We start from the raw sequence: 26,456 nt of genomic DNA, 5'->3' as shown, positions 1-26,456 counted from the left end.
TGCCTGAGGACTGGCTACAGAGAGACTGTTCACAACTGCAAATACTCGCTGTGGGTGGAAAGGAGCACACCCACCACATTCACTTAGGGCTGAACACTCGCTACAAACCTCAAGTTCTCCCCTCTGGCAAGGCAGTGTCCCACATACGGGTGTGCCAGTCTCAGTTACAGAGTCTGCTACGAAGCACCAGCTCCTGGGGAGGGGAAGGCCGTATGCGGGCTGAGTGAGCTCTGCACCCAGATCACAGGTCCTAAAAGCTGTAGTGCAGGGTGCCGTACAGACAGCCCCTTTATCAACTCAGTCAGAACAGTCTGACACCCCAGCTGACGAAGTGTCCTTCAGTGGACCAACCATTTCCCCAAGATGCAAAGCTAATGCTGGGAGAGAGGTAGGGCAGGAGAGAGGGCTGAAGTTAGCCACGTTTCAGATGCCCAAGATGGCTGAAGGCCTTGGTCCCTTTCCAGAAAAATCACCACTCTTGTATTCAACTTGTTTTGTTTTGTTTCCTCATCCCTAGAGCTAAGTGACAACAAGCCCAGCAAGGTGACCAAAAGACCTGGGAAAATTCTGCTTCTGGCTGCCCGGCAGATGGGGTTTCTTGACTGCAGCTGGGTTTATCTCAGTGACTAAACCTATCTTTCCCCAATGGTTTCACATCAGATTTAGCCATCTGAACAGACCTGATTACCTGTGACATCTCAAGTGTGCTCCATCCCCACACCCTGTGTTCAACCAACATCTCATGTTGACCTCTAGTGTCTAGTCAAGGCAATTTAAATCTTATCATCGCTGAAAAATGGTTGGACTGTGGATTTCTGTAGCATTGGAGCCAAGCTTGCATATCCCAACAGCTTAACAGATAAGGAAACTGAGGGAAGAGGGTTCACGACAAGGTAAGGAGAGCATTAGTAGCAGCGCCTTTAAGTAGCATGACTGTCCTAGAGTCCTGGAAGTCTATGTGGAGTCCTAGAGTCCTATGTGGAGTTCAGTAGGCTAACATCAAGGGGTGCGCCCACATCAACAATCCAGGATAATATAGACTCGAGATCCTTAATTTAATCACATCTTTAGAGTCTCATTACCCAGAGATCAGAATATGTGCATATGTGTGTGTCTCTGTATTTACGAGTACGTATGTCTGTGTATGTGTGTATGTGTGTGTGTGTGTTTGTGTGTATCTGTGTGAGTATCTGTGTGTATATGCTTGTGTAAACCTGCATGTATGTCTGTGCTTTCTCTCTCTCTCTCTCTCTCTCTCTCTCTCTGTGTGTGTGTGTGTGTGTGTGTGTGTGTGTGTGTGTGTGATTTACTCTGCCACAGGCTGACACTGAACTTGGTACTCTGGGCTCTTCTAGTAATTTCTGTGACTTTGTAGTGACTGGAAAAGGACTGGGTGGATGGACATGTGGCCTGAAAGAAATGGGAGGGGGCCATGATGAGATTGATTTTAAAAGTTAGTACAGTTTTGGGGCTCTGTAGTTGTGACCTTCTGTGTTATGGATTCATCTGGGAAGGGGCTATTCAGTTGTTAGATGTAATAATTTGAGCCAAATTAATTCTCTGGGAATGAGATAAAGACCACTAGGAGTGTAAATTATGTCCAGTTACCATGCAGAAGCTGGCACGAAGAAAGAAGGGTGTAATATACGTATGATCACGTGGGTGAAAGAATCCGGGGTTGAATGCAAGCATGGCTCTCACCTGTCATCTGCCCATCTCCGTGGGAACAGAGAATTCCATCCCTGCCCTGGCAGGTTCTGTAGATCACGAGTCATCACTGAAAGACAGACTTTAATGCTTCTGACTTAAACTCAGGCCCCAGCTATACTAAGCACTCGCTCTACTCCTGAGTGAATCTCCCAGCCCCTAAGATTCCTGTTTTAACAGTCTGAATATATATATGTATGTATGTATGCATGCTCTGGGTACTTGGAAAGCATCTATTTTAGGGTTCTGGAATGGAAAACGAGACAAGTGGGAGGAATGGAGAGATTTCAGAGCATCTAATGCACTCTTGCTTGACACCATGATGGCTGCTACACATCTGTCTGCACCACCAGAATATACATCACCTGAACCTCACTCTAAACCAGTGATCTCAGTACCCAAGTCTGCAACGGCTCTGTGTGTATGCAAGCTTGTGAGGGTCTCAAGGATTGGGAAATCCTTCGTATATTCCCTTAATGTTTACCTAGACTTAAGGGTGCTCTCAATAATTACATATTCAGTTAATAATTAGTCAATAAAACAAGTATCCAATAGTCTCCTAATTAATAAAGTCAATTAGTTAATTAATAAAATTAATTAATAGTGTCTATTAATTGAGACACTATGGAACTGTGTTGGTGATTCTGTCAGAAACCCTTGGCACTGGTGGATGTCACAGCCTACCTCAGGATCTATTGTTTCCTTCAAGACTTACTCCATCCTTCCCACAAGACAGAGCTTTTCCCAGTCCTTCACTAATGGCCCAGACCCATCCTGGGAGCCTTTTCTAGTCTTGTTAGGACTGGCTCTCATGCTTGCACAGAGATCTTGACTCTCAGGGCCCACATCCATCTCTGTCTTAAAGGAAAATAAAGTTTCTATTTATCAGCCTGTGCAGACAATTAGACGAGATGATACAAAGACTTGGTGTAGGCCACAGAGAACGCTACAAAGGAATGGTGCACTGACTCCTGGCTTGACTCTTTCCTAGCTCATGCCTTCCACAGTAGGAGAATAAAGCTCACGCTGGCTGATGCACAAAGTACACAGAGAGCAAACAGAAAATCTAAAATTGGGGGGGAAAATTCCGCATTTACTTTTGGTCTGTTCTAAAACTCGTCTTTTTATCGGTACACTCAATTGACATCAGCAAGATGGAGCCTCGACATGGATGGGCACCAGACTAAGTGTGAGGTCCACAGCAATGTGCACCTCTCCCTGAGGCCTCTCATTCCTCATTCAATCTAAAAACCTCCAGGCATGGGCTCCGTCCAACAGCAGAATTCTCCTAAGATCACCGGGTCCAAGTCTACGGGGCCTACAGGCTCTGTGCTTCCTTGGCAAGGTTCCCGTGGATCCACTCTGGATCTTAGTTTAAACCCCTTGCTTCCTGTGGGCTTTGTGCTTAAGGGGGTTAAATATCTGTCACAAGTTTTTTTTTTTTAATTGGCCCACAAAAAAATTGTCCTGGATAATAAATTTTAATGCTGGATCAAGAATAATGGTCTCTATTATCCCTGAAAACCACAAAGGCTTCTCTGGGCTTCGAGCCTCGATTTCACTCTCTGCTTCTAAGACATAATCAGGCTCTGGTGTAAGGGCTGCTCTCTATGAGTCAGAGGCTCTGCTCCTCCACTCACCCAGTAGTCGCTGTTAACTGTACGCCTACTATGCGGCAAGCAGAGAACCACTTCCTAGAAGTCAGACTTGATTTCCCCCCTTGCTTTATATACCATGCAGGTCATGTTAGAAGGAGAGCCGTGCACACAATCATTACGCAGAATGAGGTGTTAGAAGAAATACAAGGCCAGCATAGGATGCCAATAAAATGTTTGAAGCGGTGGCATTGGGTTTTGTGCAACTTCCTGGCAGCGTCTCCGGGGCACTTACTGACACTCCTCTCCTGTGGAAAGTGCCGGGCCATATGCTTTGCTACCGACACAGTCTACTTTACCTATCTCTTCAATTTTCCCCCTGGGGGCCAGTGTTTAAGGACCACTCACGCTGCTAGTCACAAGACAGGCGTGGCGGGTGCTAGAGGGGGCCGCCTATGGCATTAACCTGCTCTTGATGTAGCGGTTCCCCACTGTGGACAGAAACTCTTCCATGCAGGGATGGAACCTTGTTGAATTTCTAAGAGTGACTTTGTACCTGGCAAGAGTAAGGACCCAGTGATGATTGTGACAGGGGGTCAGGGACTTGGAAGGTGGGAAGGAAGAAGCAAAGGGAGGGAAGGGAAGGAAGAAGCAAAGGGAGGGAAGAAAGGAAGGAGGAAATGAAGGACGGATGGGAGGAACAAAGGAAGAAGGAAGGGACAAATAGAAGGGAGAACAGATGGAAGGACAAAAGGACAGACAGAAAGAAAGACAGATGGAAGAAATGATAGAAGGAAGGAGGGACAGACAGAAGAAAGGAAGAACAGACGGGAAGGAAGGAAAGACAAAAAGGTCAGATGAAAGGAAGGAGGAAGTAAGGAAGGAAGGAAAGAAGGCAGAGAGAGGGAGAAAGGGAAGGAGGAAGAGAGGGAGGGAGAGAGGGAAGGAGGGAGGGACGGAAGGAAGGCAGGTAGGCAGGCTCCTGCGGCATGAGATCTGAAGCCTGCACTCAGCCAGGAGCCACAACAGGAAAAACTGGAAGGCTCACTCATGGGGTCTTCGGGAAGTACTGCCTTGGACTTCACAGGAAATCTCACACACACCCCTCCTCAGGAGGGACAGGCACTGTTCCCATTCGTCCCTGGAGGTGACTTGCACAAGGGCCACCTCTGCTTCCACCTCATAAGCTGGTGACAAGTACAGTTCAGCCTTGCAGCCCTCATGTCTGCTCTTCCCGTCAGCCCCCCATAACTTCCGAACCACTCTCTAAATCTCTGCCCTGGCCACTCCCACTTTATTCTCTTCTGGAAAAAAAAATCTGTCCCCTGCACTGAGGCTGTGGCCCCTATTCTTCGGGTGCCGATCACTCTGGCAGCTGGTGTTCAAGTCCCTCCCCGCAGCCTCCCGCTCTCTAAGCTCTTTCTCTCCTCTCTGTGCTCCAGGCACATGAGCATTAACTCTTCCACACACTGCTGTCTTCTTGGAGGTTGTTCACGCACTGTTCCTTCTGTGGGGAATATCCTGGTCCCTAGTGAACTCCTACTCAACCCTCAAAACCGAACACATGCCACTTCCTCGGTGAAGACAGAATCACTCTGATTTCCTGAGTCTCTCCACATTCTTGCCCTCACACCCGATGAGACCTGTCATAGTTTTCTTTGTGTTGCTGTGATAAAAACCTGACCAAAAACTACCTTGAGGCAGAAAGGGTTTATTTGGCTTTGAAGGAAACCAAGGCAGGAACTAAGGAACAGACAGAGGCAGGAGCCATGAACGAAAGCTGCTTACTGGCATGCTTCCAGTCTAACATCCAGATATCTTTTATACAGCTGTGGTTCACCTGCCTAGGGACGACACCGCCCACCGTGGGCTGGGCCCTTCTATACAAGAAAATGCCCCACACATGTGCCTTCAGGACAAATCTAAGGGAGGCAATTCCTCAGTTGAGGTCTCCCTTTTTTACAGATGTGTCAAGTTGACAACTGAAGCTAACTATGACAGAGCCCTTGACCTATGTCCTGCACGTGTTAGTCCATCAGTCCAACCTCCTGTTGAGTTGTAAACCCTTTAAGTATAAGGATAGTCACGTTCCTATTGTTTGTAAAATTACTTTTGCATGAAACACTGGGAAACTTGCACATGTATTCTGGTAGGCAATACCACCAGCAGTACAAGGATGTAATAGAGTAATAAACCTATCTATGTCTTTGGTGGTTTTAATCAACCTTACCAACTGTGCCATGAACCACCTGAGCACCGTGAAGCTCTCAGTGATGGACACAGCAGAGTGTGTGTGTGTGTGTGTGTGTGTGTGTGTGTGTGTGTGTGTGTGTGTGTATGTGTGTGTGTGTGTGTGTATGTGTGTGTGTGTGTGTGTGTGCAGGCATGAGCTGAGCTGAGGGACACTGATCACACAGAGCCTTGACTTGGGGGTGACCAGGAGGACAGGTGCCAGTCCAGGTAGGGTGACAGAATGATCTGCCAACACAGATGGCACCAAGGAATTGGGGCTAGTGTCCCTCCCGGCTCCTTCCTCGCCCTCTCGAGGGGTGGAGACAGCTCTCATTAATCTCCGGTGGAGGCTGTGCTACTGCACCTCACAGCCTAACTAGAGAACACAAAGACTGCCTGCCTGGCTTTGTTTTCAAACCGTCAATTCCAGATTCTGCTCGCTGGCAGAGACAGGGGCTATTGATTTTCCCTTCTGGAATGCGTGTCCTACAGAGTCCTCGCAAATAGAAACTGAAAAACAGAGGGAAACTTGAGTGCCCAGAAAGACAGGGCTGGGGGACATTTCTTTTTAAAACAATTTGTGTGTGTGTGTGTGTGTGTGTGTGTGTGTGTGTGTGTGTGTGTGTAGGTTGGGTCTTCTCACCTACTACTGGATAGTGGCTTGTTTTCTCTGTCTCTAATTCTTTCCTCTCAGCCTTAGCTCTCCTTGCTTTCTTACTGCACCTTTATTTAATACCTAGCACAGTGCTTGTATACAGCAGGCACTTATTACTGGCCCAGTGAATGACAGCACGCAGGTGGGTTTCTCTTCAGGCTTTCCATCCAGATCAGCTTGTTTGAGCAACTGTCTGTTTTCTTGTTGACTTAGCACCCTTGTCCTTCCAGACAGGCTACAGAGAATCAGGGGAATTAGTCTCCCCTCAGCTTACAATAGCTGCTTGGAGTGGAGTTCCCCAACTAATGGCTGTCTCCTCTAGAAACCAGGAAGTAATTAGGGGCTTCCCTCTGCTGCCTGGGGAGGGGCACAGCACCAAGTCCCTCAGCGAGAGAGGGGCATGCCAGAACCTTCCTAGTTCAGTGGTGTTCAGACCCTGTTGCCTTTGTTTTGTAACTGATGAAAGTCACGTGGTCTCCTCCTTGGGGGGCGGGGGTGGGGGCCCTCTGGGATAGAGTATTTGGTTACTCTGCATTCTTCCTGTTTCTGGGGTGGCTGCAAGAGGAGGATCAAGAGTAGAGCCTCTTATCTGTCTGGAGTTCAAGGCTGGCTAGCCAGGGTACTAACTGTAGTCTGGGCGGAGAGTCTTACCCTAATTTTCTCTGCCAACTGTTACTAAAATCACACACACTGATGGGAAGTTCATTTCGTCATCTGGAAAATGGGAGCATCGCAAGTTCTCTCCTTGTGAAAAGCACACCAGGGTAAGTGAAGAGAATTTACTCCAGCGATACAGAGCTTCCGTTTAAAAGCCTCAGCCAGTCTTTGCTTTTTCTCCTCAGAAGGAAAGAAGCATAGAGTATTGTGGGCAGATCCAATCCCTTGGCATCTCACATGCCCTTTGGTTTGAAGCTTATATTGCACTCTAGTAGTATAAAATATGACTCCCTTGGGTCATATTTTACACAAGGAGTAGATCATCAACAGCAGTGTATGCCTAAGCCACAGTGTGGTGGGGAGGGTCTAGGACTTGTTCTTCAGAGACTCTGAAGCATGGCTCCTTGTGGGTGATCAATTTCTAGCAGGAGCCCATCTTCAGTGAAACCTTCATTTCTGGGAAGTACCTCTTACTGTCCATAGGCCGATGCCCCCTTCTGCCACTCCTCTCTTGGAGAATGATGGGAACAGAACCTAGGCCTTGCATGTGCTAATCATGTGATCTACCACGGAGGTGCATTCTCAGCCCCCAGATACATATTTAAACGTTCAACCTCATCACCACCTTTGCCCAGATGCCAGCCCTCCATGAATTCGCTGTTAGCTCCAGTTCTGTATCTTCCATTACCCATGTGGTGGCTTTCTCTTGTGATCATAGGATCCTTTGAAACACCTCCCCCATACCAACATCAATAAAGTCCAGAGAGGTAGTGTGGCTTTGCCAAATGCCCTCCATCAGAAGGAACAAGACAGGGTGCCAGGTTTGTCCATTTTCACGCACACAGATGACGCTCTGTTCACACTGTCCGCAGAAGACAGGACATCTCTGCACACCCAAACGCAATGACGAACCAAGTCCTCCGAGCCTGGTTCTGTCTCCTGAGTTTTCCACCTCTGAGGCAGAAGCTCTGAGAAGGCAGAGTTCACACAGGACTCTCTGACTCTGCTGCTTGCGTCCCAAATAGCGATCATCACGAGCTCAAATTTTATCTTGATGTACGCATCGATGACTATGGGAGCCTGAACCTCCTCCTCAACCAACACTTCTTTCCCCAGGTTCTAAGGACTCACAAACACTGTTCTATTGGTGTGGTCCCTACTGGCTCCTCCTTTAGGTTCTTCTTCTCTTTACTTCTCTCCCAATTTCTAGCCCTTATGTCCTTGGGCCATCGAGAACATCATCTCTTAGTCCCGATCCCCCAGCCTTCCCTTCTTCCATAGTCTCCTGACCACATTCTTCTTTCAGGATAAAATCCTCATGAGATGTCTGCCCTGGACACACCCCCTTAATCTAGTTTTCCCCCTACACTTTGTTTGCCCTGCCTGCCTTGTTTCCTTCGAGTTCCAAGCATCCCTTAAGCCCAGACAAAGACAGCCTGCACCACCAAGACAACCACCAAGGAATGCAGCAGCAGCAGCAGCAGCAGCAGCAGCAGCAGCAGCAGCAGCAGCAGCAGCAGCAGCAGCAGCAGCAGCAGCAGGTAGAGTGTTGGAAACTCCGGCATGTGTCAGGCACCGCACGGAGTTACTCATGTGCATTATTTTGTTAACCTCCATGGAACCGCTAGCAGGTAAGACCAATTATTAACCTCCTGTTACAGTGGTAGAAACCGACCGCTCTGAAGCGTCAAGGCATTCACCAAAGGTCACAGACGCAGAACCAAAACAGATGGAATTCATACATAATTCTATCGGACAGCCAAGCCGTGCTACCCTCTAGGCTGCCTTTCCTAGAGCTATTTCCCTCCTCCTCCGACAGCCCCCGACTCTGCACAGCTCATGTCCAAGTTTTCATGTTACCAGTGTTTTACTAACATCCTCTTAGTGTACATGTTCCTTGTCCCTGGTCCCACGGTGAGCCACGAGAGAATTGGGATTTCAGGTTCCTGGGCCCTTACAGGTTCTACCTCCAGAGTACGATGCTGACTGAACTGATGGAGAGAGAAATGTCCTCCTACTCTGTTAGTTTTCTTTCTTTTTAAACACTCTTCCTTTAGAGGATGAGTCCGTCCCCCTCTCTTCTTCCCAGGACGGCAGGAAGTTAAGGAATAAAACCCAAAGGGAGAAAAATCCTATGTCCAGGTCCCGAGCCTTATAACTAGGAAGGTCACCCCTAATTCAAACCTTCCCTCATTTCTTCAGGACACCACAAAGGAAAACTCCAGACCAGCCAATGATTTTATGCACAAAATTAAAAACAAAACCAACCCCGCCCCCACCTACTGTATGGAAATGACCTCCCAGCAGTGGGCGTGGGGTATATATGAAACAAGGAAGAGTTTTGTGTTTAGATTTGGGTCCTGCTTCTGAGATGTCTCTTACATAAACATTTTAAAACCCACAAAACCTGAGACTCCAAACACTTCTGGTCCCAAGCCTTTCGGATAAAAGACGCTTGGTTCCTCTGTATTTGCATACACTCTGTCAAGGCGACAGGCCTGACAGCATTTGCTAGACCCACTTGGGGATTTTGAAGCTTTCACACACACACACCCCACACCCCAGAGGCCTTCGCATGGCTGCCGATATTCCACGGGGAAGATAAAGTCCCCCATCTCTCGCTGCCACGAGGAACCACGGTGGGACTGAATGACTTTCCCGAGAATAATAAATGCGGTTGACAATTACACAACCCAGTTTATACATGACTAAAGTGTGTCTGTTAACTCATCCATGTAAAATTACCACCACGGGACCACACAGATCATTCTCTCTATGGAGAAACGTTAACTTGGGGCTCAGCCGTCAGGAAGCTGGTGGTTACTGGGTTAGTCACTGTCTTTCTCCAGACCTCTGTTTGCTCTGATAGTTTGGGATATTGATTAGGACGATGTAATTGGTCTGGGTTTGTGACCGTCCTAAGATTTTTAGAATCCAAGAAACAAAATACTGGGAAGCTGGTAAAGACGCCATACCTGGGGGAAGGGGAGGGCTTTGCTCATGCACCCCGTTATTTGCTGGTGTCTCCAGCCCAAAAGCTCTGGCTTGTTCAAGGCCCACACGTGTCTACAGATGCACTCATATACTCTGGCCTGGCTGCCCGTGTCACCTTTCATGCTCCCAGAGGAAGGAGCGGGCAGCCCACCTAGAGGCCTTGCAAAGTCATCTCCACACCCCACACCCTCACCTTTCAAAGATTCCTATGTGCTTTACCTGTTAAATACCAACGGTTTCACCAGGCACCGGTCCCCAGCCTCCAGAGTGGGAAGTGGGAGAGGCCGAGATGGCCTGCATCTGGAAGCCATTACCAGCTCCCTGTCTGTGCTAGTAAACTAACACCCCTCCCCATTTGTTACAGGGGAAAGTGACAGTTGTAACGTTTTTGTTACTTTTGTTTTGTTTTGTTTCTTTTCCTTTTGGTCTCTTATAAGACTGCTTCAGTTGACTTTGAGCTAATCAAGGAGGCTGGTGGGCAACACGACTGCTCAGCCAAACCTGACCGTATTTCCGTGCCCTTCTCTAAAACATGCTCTGACACCATGGTACGGCCATGTGGGTAGAGACTTCGAAAGCACAAGCCTCCTCAAGGCAAGGCCCCGTGAACGGTGGAGCTCACGCAGGACAAGAATCACAGTAATTAGGTAAGTTCAAACATGGAGTGTTAGGACAAGTCTGCCTCTGGATTATGGTGACAGTGTGTGGACGTGCCCACGCTATCACCATGCGGAGCTGTTCACACTTGCTCTAGCAACCAGTGTGTGCATAGGAGATTAAAGTCTGAAGGCTCGGGTCTATGGGACTAGGGTTATTGAGAACGTTACTACTGGGGAACTGGTACAGGGACCTCAATATGATTTCTTGACGTTCCCTGCCAATCAATAATGATTTTAAAATAAAATGTGGGGGGAGCGAACAGATGAAAGTCAAGTGCAGTAGGAATGGACTTGGGCGCATGTCCCCAAGGTCCTGGCACACAAATTCTAATGCTGTTTCATAAGGGGCTGGTGACCAGCCCCATTGCTAACAATGAGGTCATCACCATCACCGTCATCGCTGTCACACACAAGCACTATGTTTAGGGCTTGAATTCATGAAAACCTATGAATGAGACATTTTCTTCCCCTCTCTCCCTCTCTCCCTCTCTCCCTCCCTTCCATCTTCCCAACAGCATAGAAAACCGCTCTCATGACACAAGGACCCTGGAGAAGCCAGCCGACACCACAGCCATGCACGGTGGGTGTAGCCAGGCCCTGACCTGGGAAGAACAGGGTTCCCTTTACAGAGCCACCAGGAGCTCCCTCCTGTCTCTCATTCCCATCCTGACCAGACAGCCTGAGGAGTTATCTGTGCCAAAGCAACAAAACCAGCACTTACAGGTTCTTCACGCCCGTGACGCCTCTGAACGCCTTCCTCGGGATGCCCTGGATCTGGTTTTCGCTCAGATCTCTAAACAAGAAGAGAAGAGGCAAAGCAGTTAGAGACCCAGAGCACATTCCCCGCATCTCATTATGATAACAAAACCCGTGGAGGCGGCCTGTGAATCCCACCAGAAGGGCCTGAGGGGCTGCTTAGTCTCAGGCCCCCTGGCTGTTAGAAGCCTGGGCATTGTTCTGCAAGTGAGGACTTCCGCAGAAATGGTTATCAGGTGCTGGGGTGCGGGTGGGAGCCGCTTGCTTCAGGGCAGGCACTGTGGGTGGTCTCACACCTCCAGGCCAGGAGCCCGGACAACACACATTATTTGTTAAGCACACTGCACCCCATTCGGTTTTGGCACCTCCCAGACAAGATTCTTACCCCCCTCCCTGTAAGACATCCCTCACAAACGAACCTCCCATTTCTTGGGCAGGCCTTTGACAATCAAGGTCTCTGCGCTTGGCATTTGGGGCTGGAACTGAGCCTGATAGGGACAGAGGGCCTCATGCATTTCCACACACCCCATTCAAAACTGGGGGGTCCCACCTCTCATTCTGCATGGAGGGATGTCAACACAGCGGCTGCTTCGAAGTAGGTATTAGGGTTACCCTGTGTGGCTTCTTCTCCAAGGATTTATGTACCCTCTAGAGTCCCAGTTTTCTTCTCTAGGAACGACGCAGGCCTTTTTGGTTCGGTTCGTTCTCTGGTTTCCTTTTTATTTTTGCTAGACCAAACACGTGCATTTGTTTTCATTCAGACCTCGAGCCTACTTGAATCTCAGTAAGTAATCAATCCATAAAGACCCATCGGGGCCCCAGGCACATGAGGCAGCTCAGCCAAATGCTGCAAGCAGCAGGGCTATTTCTGTGCAGACACATGTTGCAGGGACATCTCCAAGAAGGATGGTGGGAAGTGGGCACATTTCTTCAGGTATCAAAGGTGTGTGTGTCACATGCATACACACACACACACACACACACACACACACACACACACACACACACACACTCATATACACACCTGGCATTTTGAAAAGAAAACCCCCTCAAATAATGAAGGGAGAACACCATAGACATAACCACTGCTATCAATTATACAAACTGTATATACATTTCAACGACAGAACCTCTTAACATACGGCCTACTCTAAACCATTTTCTCGCATACTATATTGAGAACATCTGTCCACGTCTTTGCCGAACACATCGATGCCAGCATTTTAAATGGTCGCACAGTATTTATGCTTCCTCGTATGGCTGTGCATTGTTAAGTGGTGTGGTGTTGGCTCGACTTCTGTTAGGTAAGGAGATGCCGGGATTGGATGGGCTGGATGGCTCAGCCGGTAAGGAGCTTTCTGACCAGACCTGACAACCTGAACTTCATCTCTGGAACCCATGTGGTAGAAGAAGCGAAAAATTCCTGCAAGTTGCCCTCTGACCTTCACATATGTGCCACGCCGTGTGCCTGTGCATGCATACACCTACGTGTGCACACATAAAACGTTAAGAAGAATTCTTTTTAAAGAGAAACGGCAGGATATGTTTCTCTGTCTCCGTCCTTGGGGTAGTGCCCCGGCATTTCTTTGGCACAAGGTCCTACAGTGAGAACTGGTCACAGATTAAACCCATCCTCCATGAGTTCTCCTACAGATGGGTTTATGATGGGTGCTCACGCGCTGATTTTTGAGGGCACCTCCTCAGAAGCCACAGAGAACTTCAAACATAGGTGGAAGAAGAGGGCAGGCCCACCATGTTCTGCGGAAACACCGGCAGTCTACAGGGACACTTTGCAAAATAGGAGGAGGGGGAACCAGAAAGCAGAAGAGAGACATCATCTTTTTTTTCCCCTGTCCTCTGTCACTTCTTTGATAAGCAAACACATGTTCGAAACAGCTGGCTAAACCTCAGGACAGTTGGGCTAGCCTCAGGCTACTTTTAGGCTCCAAATCAAGACTTAACTATTGGGATTGGGTGCATCTATGAGTCCCAGACACTTCTGGGCTTCCTAGAAGAGTGCTCCCCCACCTCAAATTCAGCTTCCCCTTTCTACGACCAATGTAAATAAATTCTGGTGCATAATGAGCTCTGTTGCAGGCTCCCCCAGCCAGGCCTGATTCAATGAGCAGGGCTCCAGCCCGGAGTCGGGGCACTGAACAAAAGCCCACGATGACAGCAGAGGTCAAGCAGTGTCACCCAGGCCGCTCAGCTGTTCTCCATCAGTCTCCACAGAGGGGGCCCAGGTCCTGTCATCCGACTAATGCAATTTCCACCAGGCATCTGGGCGGCACTGGAGGCTCCAGCAGCCACAATGGGCCCAGTCTTTCCTGTCGAAGCCAGTCTCCAGACCACAAGCGTCTGTCCAGTACTTCTCAGCCTTTTCTGTTATCTCTGGCTGCTAGGGAGACGGGACCTGGCCGCACGTCTGATAAATGGCCGATGAGGAAAAAAAAAATGAGGGGAAGGGGGAGGAAATCAAATAGGAAGAAGGTTTAGAACTGACAGCTTTAACCACTGCTGGAAGCTGGAAGTAGGTGGTATCTATTTCTGAAAGGGCAGTAGTGGATTTTGAACAGGATACGCATGCCAAAACATACAGGGGAAACACAGTAGGGAGCACAGCAGTGACACAGAAGTTGTGCCTCACAGTGTGTGTGTGTGTGTGTGTGTGTATGTGTGTGTGTGTGTAGATAGGCTCACGGTGCTTAAACAGAAAGAGACGGTGTGGTAAAGGGAGACAGTTCTCACAGGCAACCCATGGGCGAAACTCAGTTTGGGTGAAACAGATGCTTCGTTTTTTCTGACTACCACATCCTTCTTGCGAATGTACCCAGCTTTGTTCCTACTCTAGAGAACCCAGGACAAGGCACAGCTTTCTTTCCCTATCACTGCGGGGCCCCACCCCAGCCCCAAACCCCATCCCGACTCAGTAAAACAGTTAAGATGGCAGGGAATTTATCCGTTCCCCGTGACAATCCGCTTGTAAATTTTATTAATTTTATTTTCCATTGAGCCTCTCTTTCTCCGGCTAACAATACCGCAGCCATGCATCTACGGGATTGTATATTGATTTCATAAATACCTCCAGTGGGCTGACAAACCGACAGATTTAATGGTGTTACTGATGGGGCGTGGAGGAGGGTCAGGGCTGGGTGCTTCGTTTTTTGTTTTTTTTTTTCCCCAGTAACCATCCCTTTACAATTATCCCAGGGCCTTTGTGAGGCTTCCTAATAGTGTGTTTATCTCGGCATGATGTCTGAGCGTGGAGCTACTGTTAAGCACGATCCCTGCGGCAGACAAGAGCGACCATTTTGGCTGACAATTAAATAAAAATAACAAATCCTATCCATGATGCCCAAGAGTCTAGTTCTGGTCAATTGCTTGTTTGGGTCTTAGAATCTAACCCTTCACGAGAGAAATATATATTCAGAAATGACCAGAAAGAAAAAAATTTTAAACCTTAATCAGAAGAGAGACACAAGTTAAAGAAAGGTTGGGCTCTACAAAGTGTGCTGGATTTTTTTTTTGGGGGGGGGGTGGCGGGGGTGGTGGTGCCAGGAAGAAAGATGGCAGGCCAGGAAGGCGTTCTTGGTGGGAAGTGGGCTATGGATCAGGGTGCCTTTTTAAATAATTAGGCCTCTGAAAGCTAAGGAGAAGTACATTAGCTAAAGTGCATTTCCCAGCTTCCGGAAAATGATTAACCATCCGATTATTCCATCCCAAAACACAGGACCAAAGAGGACTTATTAAAGGAGACACTAAGTCAAATGGGAGTTGGCAAGACGGGACATCTCCCACATCCAGCCAGCCCTCCCCCAGCCTTTTTAATTTACTAAAATGCTTTGGACACAGATTAACTTTCTTGGCAAATTTATTATTGTTTCATCTACCTCGAAACAGGGACCGGGGACACTTTGATAAATGGATTGAAAGGTTGTCTAGTTCCAGAGGAGCTTTTGAAATGCTTCCTGGGCTCTCCCCGCAATGTCAGGCATGCTTTGTTCTCCGGACAAACAGTGAATGACAGTCCTTGCGTCCACCCCCTACCCCTGCAGAGTGAAAACACTCCTGTGGACCCCTGTGTTCTGGGTTCACTCATTCTAACTTGTCTGTGTTAAATGGAAGTTTATGTGTGGGGATGGGGATGGGGACGGGAGGTAAGGGCATATACTCCGAGGTTTCAAACACAAAGGATTATAAACTTATAAAAAGGACGGAAACTTCCAGAAACACTGTGAATGCTCCTTTCTGAAGTTCATGGCATGACTTCTACATTATATATATATATATATATATATATATATATATATATATATATATATATATCAATAAAGTTGCTTCAATACTCTGGTTTAGTCCCCTCATTTTCAAACGGGATTACCAGTTCACCAGCTTCCCAATAGTGGGGACAAATGGTGGACGCATGTAAAGTGCTTTGTGCCCCTGGAGCACAGGGAACTTTCTGCAAACTGTGCTTTTCTTGAGCTTCTCCCTCATTTAGGTTTGGACCTATGTAGCCAAAAAATGTCCCCGCATTACACATACCTAAAACTGAGCACAGAATAGAGCACACGAGTGTTATCAGTAGTCCCTTCATAAAATCCGAGGGAAACTAACACTTCCCTTGTCTGCCCAGGACTCTCCATCTTTGAATATGGATCATTTCATGTTGGTGGAACAACAGAGACTGGTTCAAGGAAAAGGTTGAGCCCGGCCAGGGAAGCCAGTTAGTGCTTCACTCTACCCATCAGAGAATTTCCTCCTGCAGCAAACGGGAACAAATACAGACAGACAGACAGACAGACAGACAACACCCAGAAAATGAGAGACACTAAATGGGATGTCACCATTAAATCCCTCCCATTAGGGCTCAGGGAACTCTGTGGAAGAAGAGGTGGAAAGAAGTTTGAGTTAGAGGGGTTAGAGGACACACACACACACACACACACACACACACACACACACACACACACACACGGAAGCAAGGCCAGTTAAAGAGCACAGCAGGTATACGTGTAAACTCGATGGTGGCAGCATGCACTGGCATGGGGTCCTAGGGCTGAGAGGAGGAGACCCATGCCCCACCTCTAACCCAGAAGCTCTCTCCAGTTGATAACCACTTGCCAATAAAAAGTTTTCTTCAAGGGAGTCTCACTGAGGAAACAAAGGACTCTAGGGTAGGCTGCACGCAGGAGATGGCCGAACTCGAAGGCAGCTTTGGAGGTCATTTATCTCATAAGGCTGAATCAGGGCGTTTAAAACAATCTTACCGATCCTTTGCATATATACTATGGCTTTTGGTTTTGTGTTTTTATGGGGTTCCTGTGTGTACAAACATGTGTGTCTGTCTATGAATCTCTTGTGCTTTTTCTTTGGCTCTTCTGTTCGTTTTTTTTCTGTTCCGATTTGTTTGTTTTGTTTTACTATTATTCCTTAGACTCCTGCTTGTTTTGTTAAGGAGAGACAGAAAGGGTGTGGAGCAGGACTCGTGTGTGTGTGTGTGTGTGTGTGTGTGTGTGTGTGTGTTGGGGGGAGGGGGATGACCCGAAATCACCTTTGGGGTGAGGACCTTGGAGGAGTAGGGGGAAGGGAACCATAATCAGAATATATTATACGAAAAATCTATTCTTCAATACAAGAAAAAGGAAGGGAGAAAAGAGACAGAGGAAGGAAAAGGTTGAACTGGCCGAGAAATCAGGACTCCAAGGTTAAACAGCACATTAACATTGCCCCCTATATATCTATATACGTGACTCCGATATCGGAGAGAGCAAGCGGTAAGGCGGGGTCAGCATGAAGAAGGAAACAAAGGAAGACTTACTAAGGTCTTGGACCTAAGAGCAAGAAAGTGAGGGAGCAAGCAACCAAGCAGGCTGGCCTCTGCAGCCCTGCTCCAGACAGTGCTCGGTTAGGGACCACCCAAGAGAATTCAAATGCCCGGGCCCTGCCTGACCTCCTGTAAGGGTGAATGATGTGGGCAACCGAGGACAAATCGCTGAAGAGTTCCTAGCTACGAGACTCATCAGTTAAGTCAAAAGCTGCTGGGAACAGAAGTCAGGAGACAGCCTAGACCCTAACGGGCTGGACCCACTGATAAGACAGCTTCAAAGGCAATTCTCAATCTGAAAGTTGGTAGCAGATTGAAACATCACTCCCCAAACAGGAATTAAGAGCCCGCACAGGAAGTAGTCAATGGGGTTTTTAACTCCGTTGTCCAATGCCTCAATCCCTTTGCACGGGAGACTTACTCAATGATGTGTTTTCAGACAGCAGTGTTAAAAAAAAATCCATCAGCTCTCGATTAGCCAAACCAAAGCAGAGAGTGATATAAAACGCGTTTATATTTGGACCTATTATTGAATTTGGGATCAGGGTGTTGGATTACCGCTCTGATTCTCTCTGGCCTGAATATATGTTAAAATTACTTTCACATCCTCTGCCTAGTGGGCGGGAATTTTCCCATTGGTGCGATGAACATATCAATCAAAACTCGTTTAGGGATTTAAGGATTTCTGACAAACCAGCCACAAATCTAACATTTCTTGTATTCTCAACACCACTTCTCTATAAAACTAACCCTTCGGCAAACCCCTCCCCAATCCCCCATCTCCGAATGTACGGTGTTCTGGGGACCCATCACTTTGCTCTAAGAATTGTTTTTCCTTACTTGATGCTATGTGGCAGGAGGGACAGACGTGGAGGCAAAATTATTCCCCGGGGATTTTACTGTGTGGACTTCAGGGAAGATTTATCTTAATAGGTAAATCTCTTCTGCAGGCGATTTGTCTTAATAAGCAAGATTATATATTTGCAGTTGGGTCACTGTCAAAATCAAATGAGAACCGAGCTTATGTCTCAGCTAAGCAGCCCGGCTCCCTCTGGCTGGGCATGTCTAGTCAGTGGTCTCCTTTGTCACAGGGAGACGGCAATAGTGTAATGGAATCACTTCCTGAAGAACTGCAGCCTGTGTCAGGGACACAGAGAACACACATCGGTGTGTGTGTGTGTGTGTGTGTGTGTGTGTGTGTGTGTGTGTGTGTGTGTGTGTGTTGGGGGAGGGGGATGAGGCCCAATCACTTCCCAGCCTTCTGACTTTCACTGGAGGAGCCCACATTACCAACTACCTGGATGTTAAAAAGTGAATGCAAGGTATCAACAAGGCTTGGATTCTGCCTTTCCTCACACCTTACCAGAAACCTCCGCCGTCATTTGAGTATTTAAGATCAGTGGATTGAACATCAGTTTACATTATGTTTCCCCCAGAAAAGATGAATCTTACACCCCAGTAAGTGTCAGAACACTGAAGCAAACAGAACTGACCACAGGTCCTTCTGGATCTTAGACTCCTAACTAATGTAGACACAATGAAACAGGCACCTTGACGTTGACAGGTATAAAATACGCCCCGTACACCTCCAGAACGGAGGACAATGTTTTTAATGCTTCTTGCTTTTCAACAAGAAGAAAGCCCACCTCTAAGTGTGCACTATTTTTCTTTTCTTTTCTTTTTTCTTTCTTTTTTTTTTTTTTTTGGCTTTGTCTTTTGCTCCAGATCCAAAACTAATTTGAGTTGTTAGAGCTTGAGAGAAAGATGCTAGCCTGAATCCCGACAACTTTCGGGCATGCAGTCTGGCTTCATTAGGAACTAAAGCTTTGTCTTTCAGAGTGATGGCATGAAGAATCACTGGTAGGATAAAGCTATGGTTGACAGAGAGCAGGGCCCAGGTCCCCCATTGTCCCATTGTCAGACAACTGGTCAGAATCTGTAGGTGGTGCAACAAAAAAAAAGTAGGTATCTTGTTAAGAGTCTTTTTTTTTTTCCGGAGCTGGGGACCGAACCCAGGGCCTTGCACTTGCTAGGCAAGAGCTCTACCACTGAGCTAAATCCCCAACCCCTCTTGTTAAGTGTTTTAAAGTCAGGAATGAAAGTGATATCATGAACGGTTTGCTTCACTTCACCTTGGTCTTTGAGAGAGACACACTGAGGCCATTCAGGATCTGGTGAGTGTTTTGCTTCAGTATATTTCAGAAGAGGGGAACTGGATGGAGACACAGATAAAACAAATCTAGCCAGGAGTTACTGGGGATGAGTGATCAGAAAAAAAAAAAAGATTCACCCATTGTGTATACTTTACTCTGAAATATGCGAGAATTTCTGACAAAAAGTTAGTGTGAGTCCCTGGGACCCACCCCAGATAGATTGCACCAGACACCAGATGGGTCCTGCAGCTGAACTTCTAAACAAGTAAGATTCGCTCCCACAAGGTCACTGCCCAGTCGGGTACTAAGATCACATCCCAGTTTTGCTGTTACACAGGGCTGTATCTCTTTAACGATCTGTTCAACCCTCTCCTCTAACCTGTACTTATAAATCAGGCTAGGCATCACAGAAAATGGAAAGCAAGCACTTTCTCAACCCCAGCCTTTTCACTTGCTGAGTACGAAGCTAACAGGCCATACTGTACTGTCTTAAAATCTAAGTTTGTCTCTGGGGGAAATCCGGGGCCTTGGATGCAAAGATATTCCAGAAAGTTGCTGGTGGTGTGCAAAATGCCTGTGGTATGAATGGAGTGTCAGAGTCTCTGAAGTGTGTGTGTGTGTGTGTGTGTGTGTGTGTGTGTGTGTGTGTGTGAGAGAGAGAGAGAGAGAGAGAGAGAGAGAGAGAGAGAGAGAGAAGAGAGAGAGAGAGAGAGAGAGAGAGAGAGAAGCTATACTTTGGAAGACTCTTCAGAAGCTCACTGAGGAGGCTGACCTAGGAGGGAAGGAGGCAGCAGGTGTTTCTCCTTCCCTGTGATCCCTGAGGAATGGCAGGAAGACCCTAAGACCTTTGGCTCTGGACTTTCCCAGACCTCAGGAGGGATGCTTGCTGCTAGATTAGGACATTCTCAGAGGAGCCTCTCAGACAAGTTTCCTACAGAGTTCAACAAGGTTCTCTAAGGGAGAAATCATGGGTGGGGGTGGGTGGGAGTTGAGACCTAGGCTGGGCAGCCAGAGTTGGCTACAGTGCTGGAGTTAGAGGCTAGGATCCAGGCCTGGGGACCAAACACATTGGAGCTGTTGTGCATCCACAAATAAAGATCTGGTTGAGCTGCAGTGGGTGCAGAAGGCACGCATGGAGAGGTCACTGGTTTGCTCTGAACAGTTGTGTCCCTTTCCAGGCATATATTCTATAGAGCACACACTCAAAAGTCACCCAGGGCGGTGGAGAGCCGTGACACCGAACTGGGCCGATGCACGGCCTCACACGTTAATTTCCAACAAACTAACACCACACAGCCTCTTATCTAGTCAACAGGACACTTCGGCCCAGGGTTTCATTTGACTGGAAAGCTAAAGTGTGTGACCAGTGTGGGGACAGAGACTGTCAACTCTTAGGGCACTGACCTATAGATATGTCACATGAGCCACAGACGCAGTCTAAAAAATTTTTCATTAGTCCTATTAAACATGGGAAAAGGAAATGGGTGACAGGTCAGCAAGATGGCTCAGCAGGTAAAGGTGTTTGCCACCAAATCTGACAACTTGAGTTTGAGCCCAGGACCTACATGGTAGGAGGGAACAGACGCCCAGAGGCCTTCTGACTTCCATGTGTGCACCATGGTCTTGTGGGTCCCCATTTATAAGTATGTGATGCACATGTGGCGTGTGCCCGTGCACACACACACACACACACACACACACACACACACACCACACTAAAGAAATGTGTAAAAACTATGAACTAAATGGTTATTAATTCCAGTAAGGCACTTTGAAAACATTATGTTTAAAACATTGTCACGTGTCAGGGCATCAGTTAAAAAAACTTACTGAGATTTTTTTTATGCCAGGTCTTTCAAATTTGATGTATAGTTCATATACACGCCAAATTGAACTAGGGGGTCACCTTCTAAATGGCCGATGGCTACATCTAGATACTTCCTGCTGCTGGGAAGGTGCTGTGCTACAGTGAGGGTAAAGAGGTACAGCTTCATGGTCTCTATGCAGAGGGACAAATCTTTAGAGGAGCCCAGTGTAGGACTTGGGATTGTGGGTGTGGCAGCCGCCGTGGAGGATGGCCAGGCAGGGTTGAAACCCACAGATGGTGGGGAAGCACGCCGCAGCTTGAAACGATTCAATCACTAGGACTGAGGACCTCCTTCCAATCACACGGTTTTTCCATCTATTGCTCTTCCAGGTCTGACGGGGTTCACTAATGCTCCCAGTCCAAACAAAAACTTTCTTCATTTAATTATTCTCTGCAACTCCGACTAATGCTCTTTTTTGTTAACGGAACAGCGTTATAATTGGCTGATCATCTGCAGCAAAGGATGCGGGGTCTGAGCTTCTCCACAGCTCACTAATCCCTAGGATTATCACAGTTTAGTGGCAAGGCGGTTGCATTAGATGGGACTGGGGAGCGCTCATTAGCAGCCCAATTATGCCTCCTTTTCTAGTCTAGCCTTCCTCATACCAGTAAGTGGCTCAGGAAGTACAAGCAAGATTCCAACAGCAAGGTAGATCCTCCAGAACCCGTGCACACGGACATTTCTGTGAAACCGTCCAAGTCTGCATTTATACAACACTGTGTACCCTAGAGTGGTGGTTCTCAGCCTGTGGGTTGAATGACTCTTAAATGGGGGTTGCATAATCAGATATCCTGGGTATCAGACATTTACATGACAGTTCATAAACAGTAGCAGAATTACTGTTACAGAGTTGCAACAAAAATAATTGTATTGGGTGGTTGTCACCACAACATGAAGAACTGCATTGAAGGGTCTAAGCGTTTGGAAGGTTGAGAACTACTGCATTACAGCCTGTGGGCATGTACCTCCCCATGTAGCTGTCAGAGTTCCTGTGTGCAAACATCACTATTACCCATTCGCGTCCCCGTGTACGTACATCACTGGGTACCCATGAGAGTCTTGTGTATGTAGAACAACCACAACCTGTCAGAATCTCTACGCATGCACATCATCATGTACCCATGCGGGTCCCCATGCCTGTCACCATGTTCCCATTAGAGTCCCTGTGTATGCACATCACTGGGCAGAGTCACCACAAACAAGTACCCCCTATGCGCCTATCAGATTGAGATTTGGATGTGCCGGAACTGGATGCTGAAAAATCTGATTGCAAAGTCCCTAATTTTGTACCTGAGAGTGTGTCACGCCAAGGTTCAGGACTGACGGGATCTTTGCCTTATCAGCCTTGTATAGGGCCGGGGCTCACCTGGACCAAAAGGAATGGTGACATTACACTCTTCTTTCCTTTGTGGGAGGCGATGTGTCTGCCCCTCGAGGTTGTGGAAACGGGGCTCACTTCCACACAATCTTCCCTCCCCTGAGCTTGACATATTATTCTGCTCCCCACCCCCTTCTCCTCTGCCTCTTTTTTGGCAGCCATCTGAGGCTTTCATCTCTAATTTGATTGTCGTAGCTGACACTGTCAATCTGAAATCCAGTAGCATATCTAATGCTGGCTGGACAAGGGGGTTGGGGGGAAGGTAGAGGATGGGATGGGAAGGAAAATTCATCTCAAGAAGTAGCTTTATGTAAATTGATCCTTTGGCCTGAATGCGAGAGCCGGGCATTTGCTGATTAATTGGAGAAGTGTCCTTGTCCCCATGTCTTCTTTGGAGAGATGGGCCAAATTGAGTCCTCTTCTCTTTGCCAATGACATCCCCATGCCAAAAAGCTTTTACAATTAGAAAATGAAACCTTGTGAGTGAGGGGGAGGTGACGGGGGGGGGAATGTGCTTATGGAATTATTCTGGAGCCTGTACATTTGGTCCGCCCGGAGATTAATTGCTAACTGGGCCTCCTCTTTTGCCTCTGAGTTGAGGCCTGATAGCCTAGGGTTCAGAGGCCGATTGTCTCAACAGTGAGATCTGTTTTAGGCACACCAAGCAAAACCTGAGAGAAAGAGAGAGAGAGAGAACCCTGTTTCTAACCGTTTTGTTTTTAGTAAATTTATATTTTCTGTTAGAACTTGAGTTCATTTCTGTCCCTGTCAGGGAGGAGGGGAGTGAGGATATAAAAGATTCAACCTTTCTTTCATGTCCTTTTAACCTTTCCTACAAAAGAGAGCTTCGAGAAAAATGGGAGCTCATCTCCAGTGTGGTCCTTTTTAACTCAGTCCTGGTCCCCAGTTCCTGCTAAATTTGACTTTCCCAAAAAGCCAGAGGCAAATTAGCCACCTGGGTATGGGCCAAAGAAGTCTGGACTAGAGGGGTTAGCTGTCATTCAGCTTGCATACTTACTGGAAGTGAGTCTGTGAAGAGCCATGGTCTCTCTGCCGGCCCCTCATAACTCAGCTTCGTGCAGCTTTTGCTCTCATGGTCTGTACTTATCTTAAAATATGTTTGTCGGATGGATATTGAAAAAAAAAAAACAAACTCACGTAAAAATGATTTCATGCCGCTGCTTGGTTCATGAGTGACCCAGAATGTATCTCACGCTTTGGATCATTTTATCCCTCAAATCCAGTTTGTTCGTTTTGACTATCACGAGTCCTCGCTACCCTAACTCGTCAATCTTTTGCCACTCCCTATTGGGAGTGTTGTGTTTGGTGAGCAATGTCACTGGAACAGGCTTACGAAGAAAGAGGTGCGGGAGAGGCCACACTGAGGGGTTCCGTGGGCCGAGCTGAAGCGTGGGAATGAGCAGCCATACCAGGGAGACAGGCTAAGCACACGGACCGCCTGGTTTCTCACAGAGAGCTGAGGCCTGGCCCGAAAGAATACAACAGATTAGAAAACCCATTCAATGATGAAAGGAGTTCTATCCATGACAATCCTTCTTAACCAAGAAGGTCCCGTGCTCCCTCTCTGAAGTGTTTGCTGGGCTTCAGGTGACAATGAAACCCCAAGCTCCGGGATGCTTTTGACAGACTCTAGAAGATGCTAAAAGTCGGAGGTAGGCGGTGAAACGGGCCCTGATCGACTCTGGGATAGCAGATGCTGTGACTTGATTCCTTCATTCCAAGCTGCCCAAAAGATACTGAGGATTGCTACAGGAGGGAAGAAGTGTGAAGGAGAGAGGAAGCTAGAAGGGGTGGGGAAGCCCACGCCCATCCCTAATTTGGACAACACTGCTGGACACTGTAGAAAGCCCAAGATGACCACAGGGAAAGGCTCTGAGCACTGCGTCAGCCTCCTCATGCCTCATCCTGAGACTCCTCCTGTAGTGCCTGCCTCCTCAGCTCCTCCCTGCTCTAAGGGAGAAGTGTTGAGGTTACCCCATGTAGGCCCGTCCCCGTTTTTTTGTCCCTTGAAGGGTATGAGTGTGCTGGCATGTACTGGTGGGGAGGGACTGAGTCTTGGCTGTAGCCGTTCGGGGCCTGGAACTTGGAATGCACGGCTGCAGCTCAAGGAAACGTGGCTTGTATGTACCTGCTCTTTCTTGTAGCTTTTCAGAACCCCATTAAACAAGTGGGATCTCCACGGTGAAGGTGAGATGCTATCCCAGGGCCATCTGCCGATAAAATCGATACAGCTTCAGAGAGGCTCAAAATTATCTTCCACCAGAGGAGGAAAGCAAGAGCCCAACACCCCGAATGACAAAGGCCGGCTTCTGGAGGCCCGGCACGGGATGACAGTGACGTACGTAGGAGCTTAAGTCATCAAACACGCTAATTATATATATATATATATATATATATATATATATATATATAATATTATATATATACACACACATACACACACACACACACACACACACACACACACACATATATATTTCTTCCCATGATCCCTGGTACTGCTTATTTTTCTATGCAAAGTGAACTCAGTTATCGCTAATGATTCACACTGTGGATGTCTGGGCATGGCCTAAAGGAGAGATGCTGTTCTCCCAACTTATGGGAAGATGGATGCTGGTCAATAGATTTACACCTAGTTTGAAGTTGACACGGATGTTTAATTCCAGGCCTGCCTCTGGAGTTCAGCTGGAAGGGTTCTAGATGAAGAACGTGAGTACTAGGTGAATCCAGGGAAGTGAAAATAAATAAAGTCAATTAGTAATGAGCAGACTAGTCTGGTACCAAACACAAAAAGCTCTTTAGCCTCCAACAAAGAGGAAAGGGTCTCCGTGGTGAGGACCAGAGGAAAAGGATAGAGGTAAGGTTCCTTCAGAAATGCCTCCTTCACCTCCCTGGGTCTGCTCCCTGCCTAACCCCGAGCCATGCCTTCTTGACATCTTTCATGCTGGTCTCCAGCATCCTGCAGATGGCCAGGTCTCAGGAGGCAGGGAGCTACTGTGGTGAAAACTCAGTTCAGGATCTGGAAGATTCTATCACGAACTCCAGCCTCCACTGGGATAATGAGTTATGGCCAGACTGTACTGTTGGAATCTCGGTTTCCACATCTGTAAAACAGAGAGCACGAGCTTCCTGATGTCAGAGAATTCCTATAAGATGGCCAAGGAACTCCGGGCTCACCGGGCTCACCGTTTATTCACCCAGCTTCTGTAAATACCCCCTACTGATACTTGAACCTGCTGAAGTTAACTTCCAGGCGCTCTAGGAGACAGGTAAGTTCCTGTGCTCTTTCCCTTGAGGCTTGAACAGAACATGGATTGGATCTTAAAGGTCTTCCGAAAGTCTCAGCCCCAAAGTAGCAGGAAGGTAGGAGACCTTAGAGAACTGGGGGTCCACTAAAAGGTATATACACCCTTGTAGTGTGCTGTTGAAGGAAGCAAGGGGGCTTCATTTTGCTTCCTGGCCACGAGTCGAATGGGTTCTGCCTACCGTGCAATGCCGCCTCATCATAGGTCCAGATACTGTAGGGCCAAGAGGTCATTGATTGCAACCCCTTCCCCCACACTGAATACAAAACCCTTTCTTCTTAAAGAGCTGATTATCTCAGTTATTTTGTTATAGCGACGGGAAGTTAACCAATGCATACAAGCGCTCTACCACTGGGAAGCAGTAATTCCAGGTCAAGTTCAAGGAGAAAGGAGGCAGTGGTTGGGCCCCACTCAGTCTCTAGTACAACAGTACTTCAGGGAGACTCTTCTTTATAGACCGGCCAATCTCTAGGATAGAGAGGGTTCATAGAAAGATGGGAGCCTAGGCTGCAGCAGGCCAGCTCCCCCCCCCCTGCCAGCACCAGGGAAGCTGGTTATGAAGTGATCAACGGTGTTGTAAGGGCTATGCTGGGAGAAATTGTAGGAGAGTCCATGAGGGCCTGAAGGCATCTGGGGTGAGGGGCAGGGG

At 47.6% G+C, this 26,456-nt stretch overlaps 1 protein-coding gene across 1 annotated transcript in view; it reads right to left on the bottom strand.

Moving 5' to 3' along the window:
- Nucleotides 1-26,456, bottom strand: part of Slit3 (slit guidance ligand 3) — a 588,206-nt gene that overhangs the window by 184,889 nt on the left and 376,861 nt on the right. The window contains exon 5 of the mRNA XM_032913200.1: nt 11,221-11,292. Coding sequence (XP_032769091.1) covers nt 11,221-11,292 — 72 coding nt within the window. The remainder of the gene's footprint in view (nt 1-11,220; nt 11,293-26,456) is intronic.

This window comes from Rattus rattus, chromosome 9 (genome assembly GCF_011064425.1).
Source record: "Rattus rattus isolate New Zealand chromosome 9, Rrattus_CSIRO_v1, whole genome shotgun sequence".
In the NCBI taxonomy this organism is placed as follows: Eukaryota; Metazoa; Chordata; class Mammalia; order Rodentia; family Muridae; genus Rattus; species Rattus rattus.
Note: the sequence above shows the minus strand (reverse complement) of the source record. Positions and strands in the feature narration are given on the sequence as shown.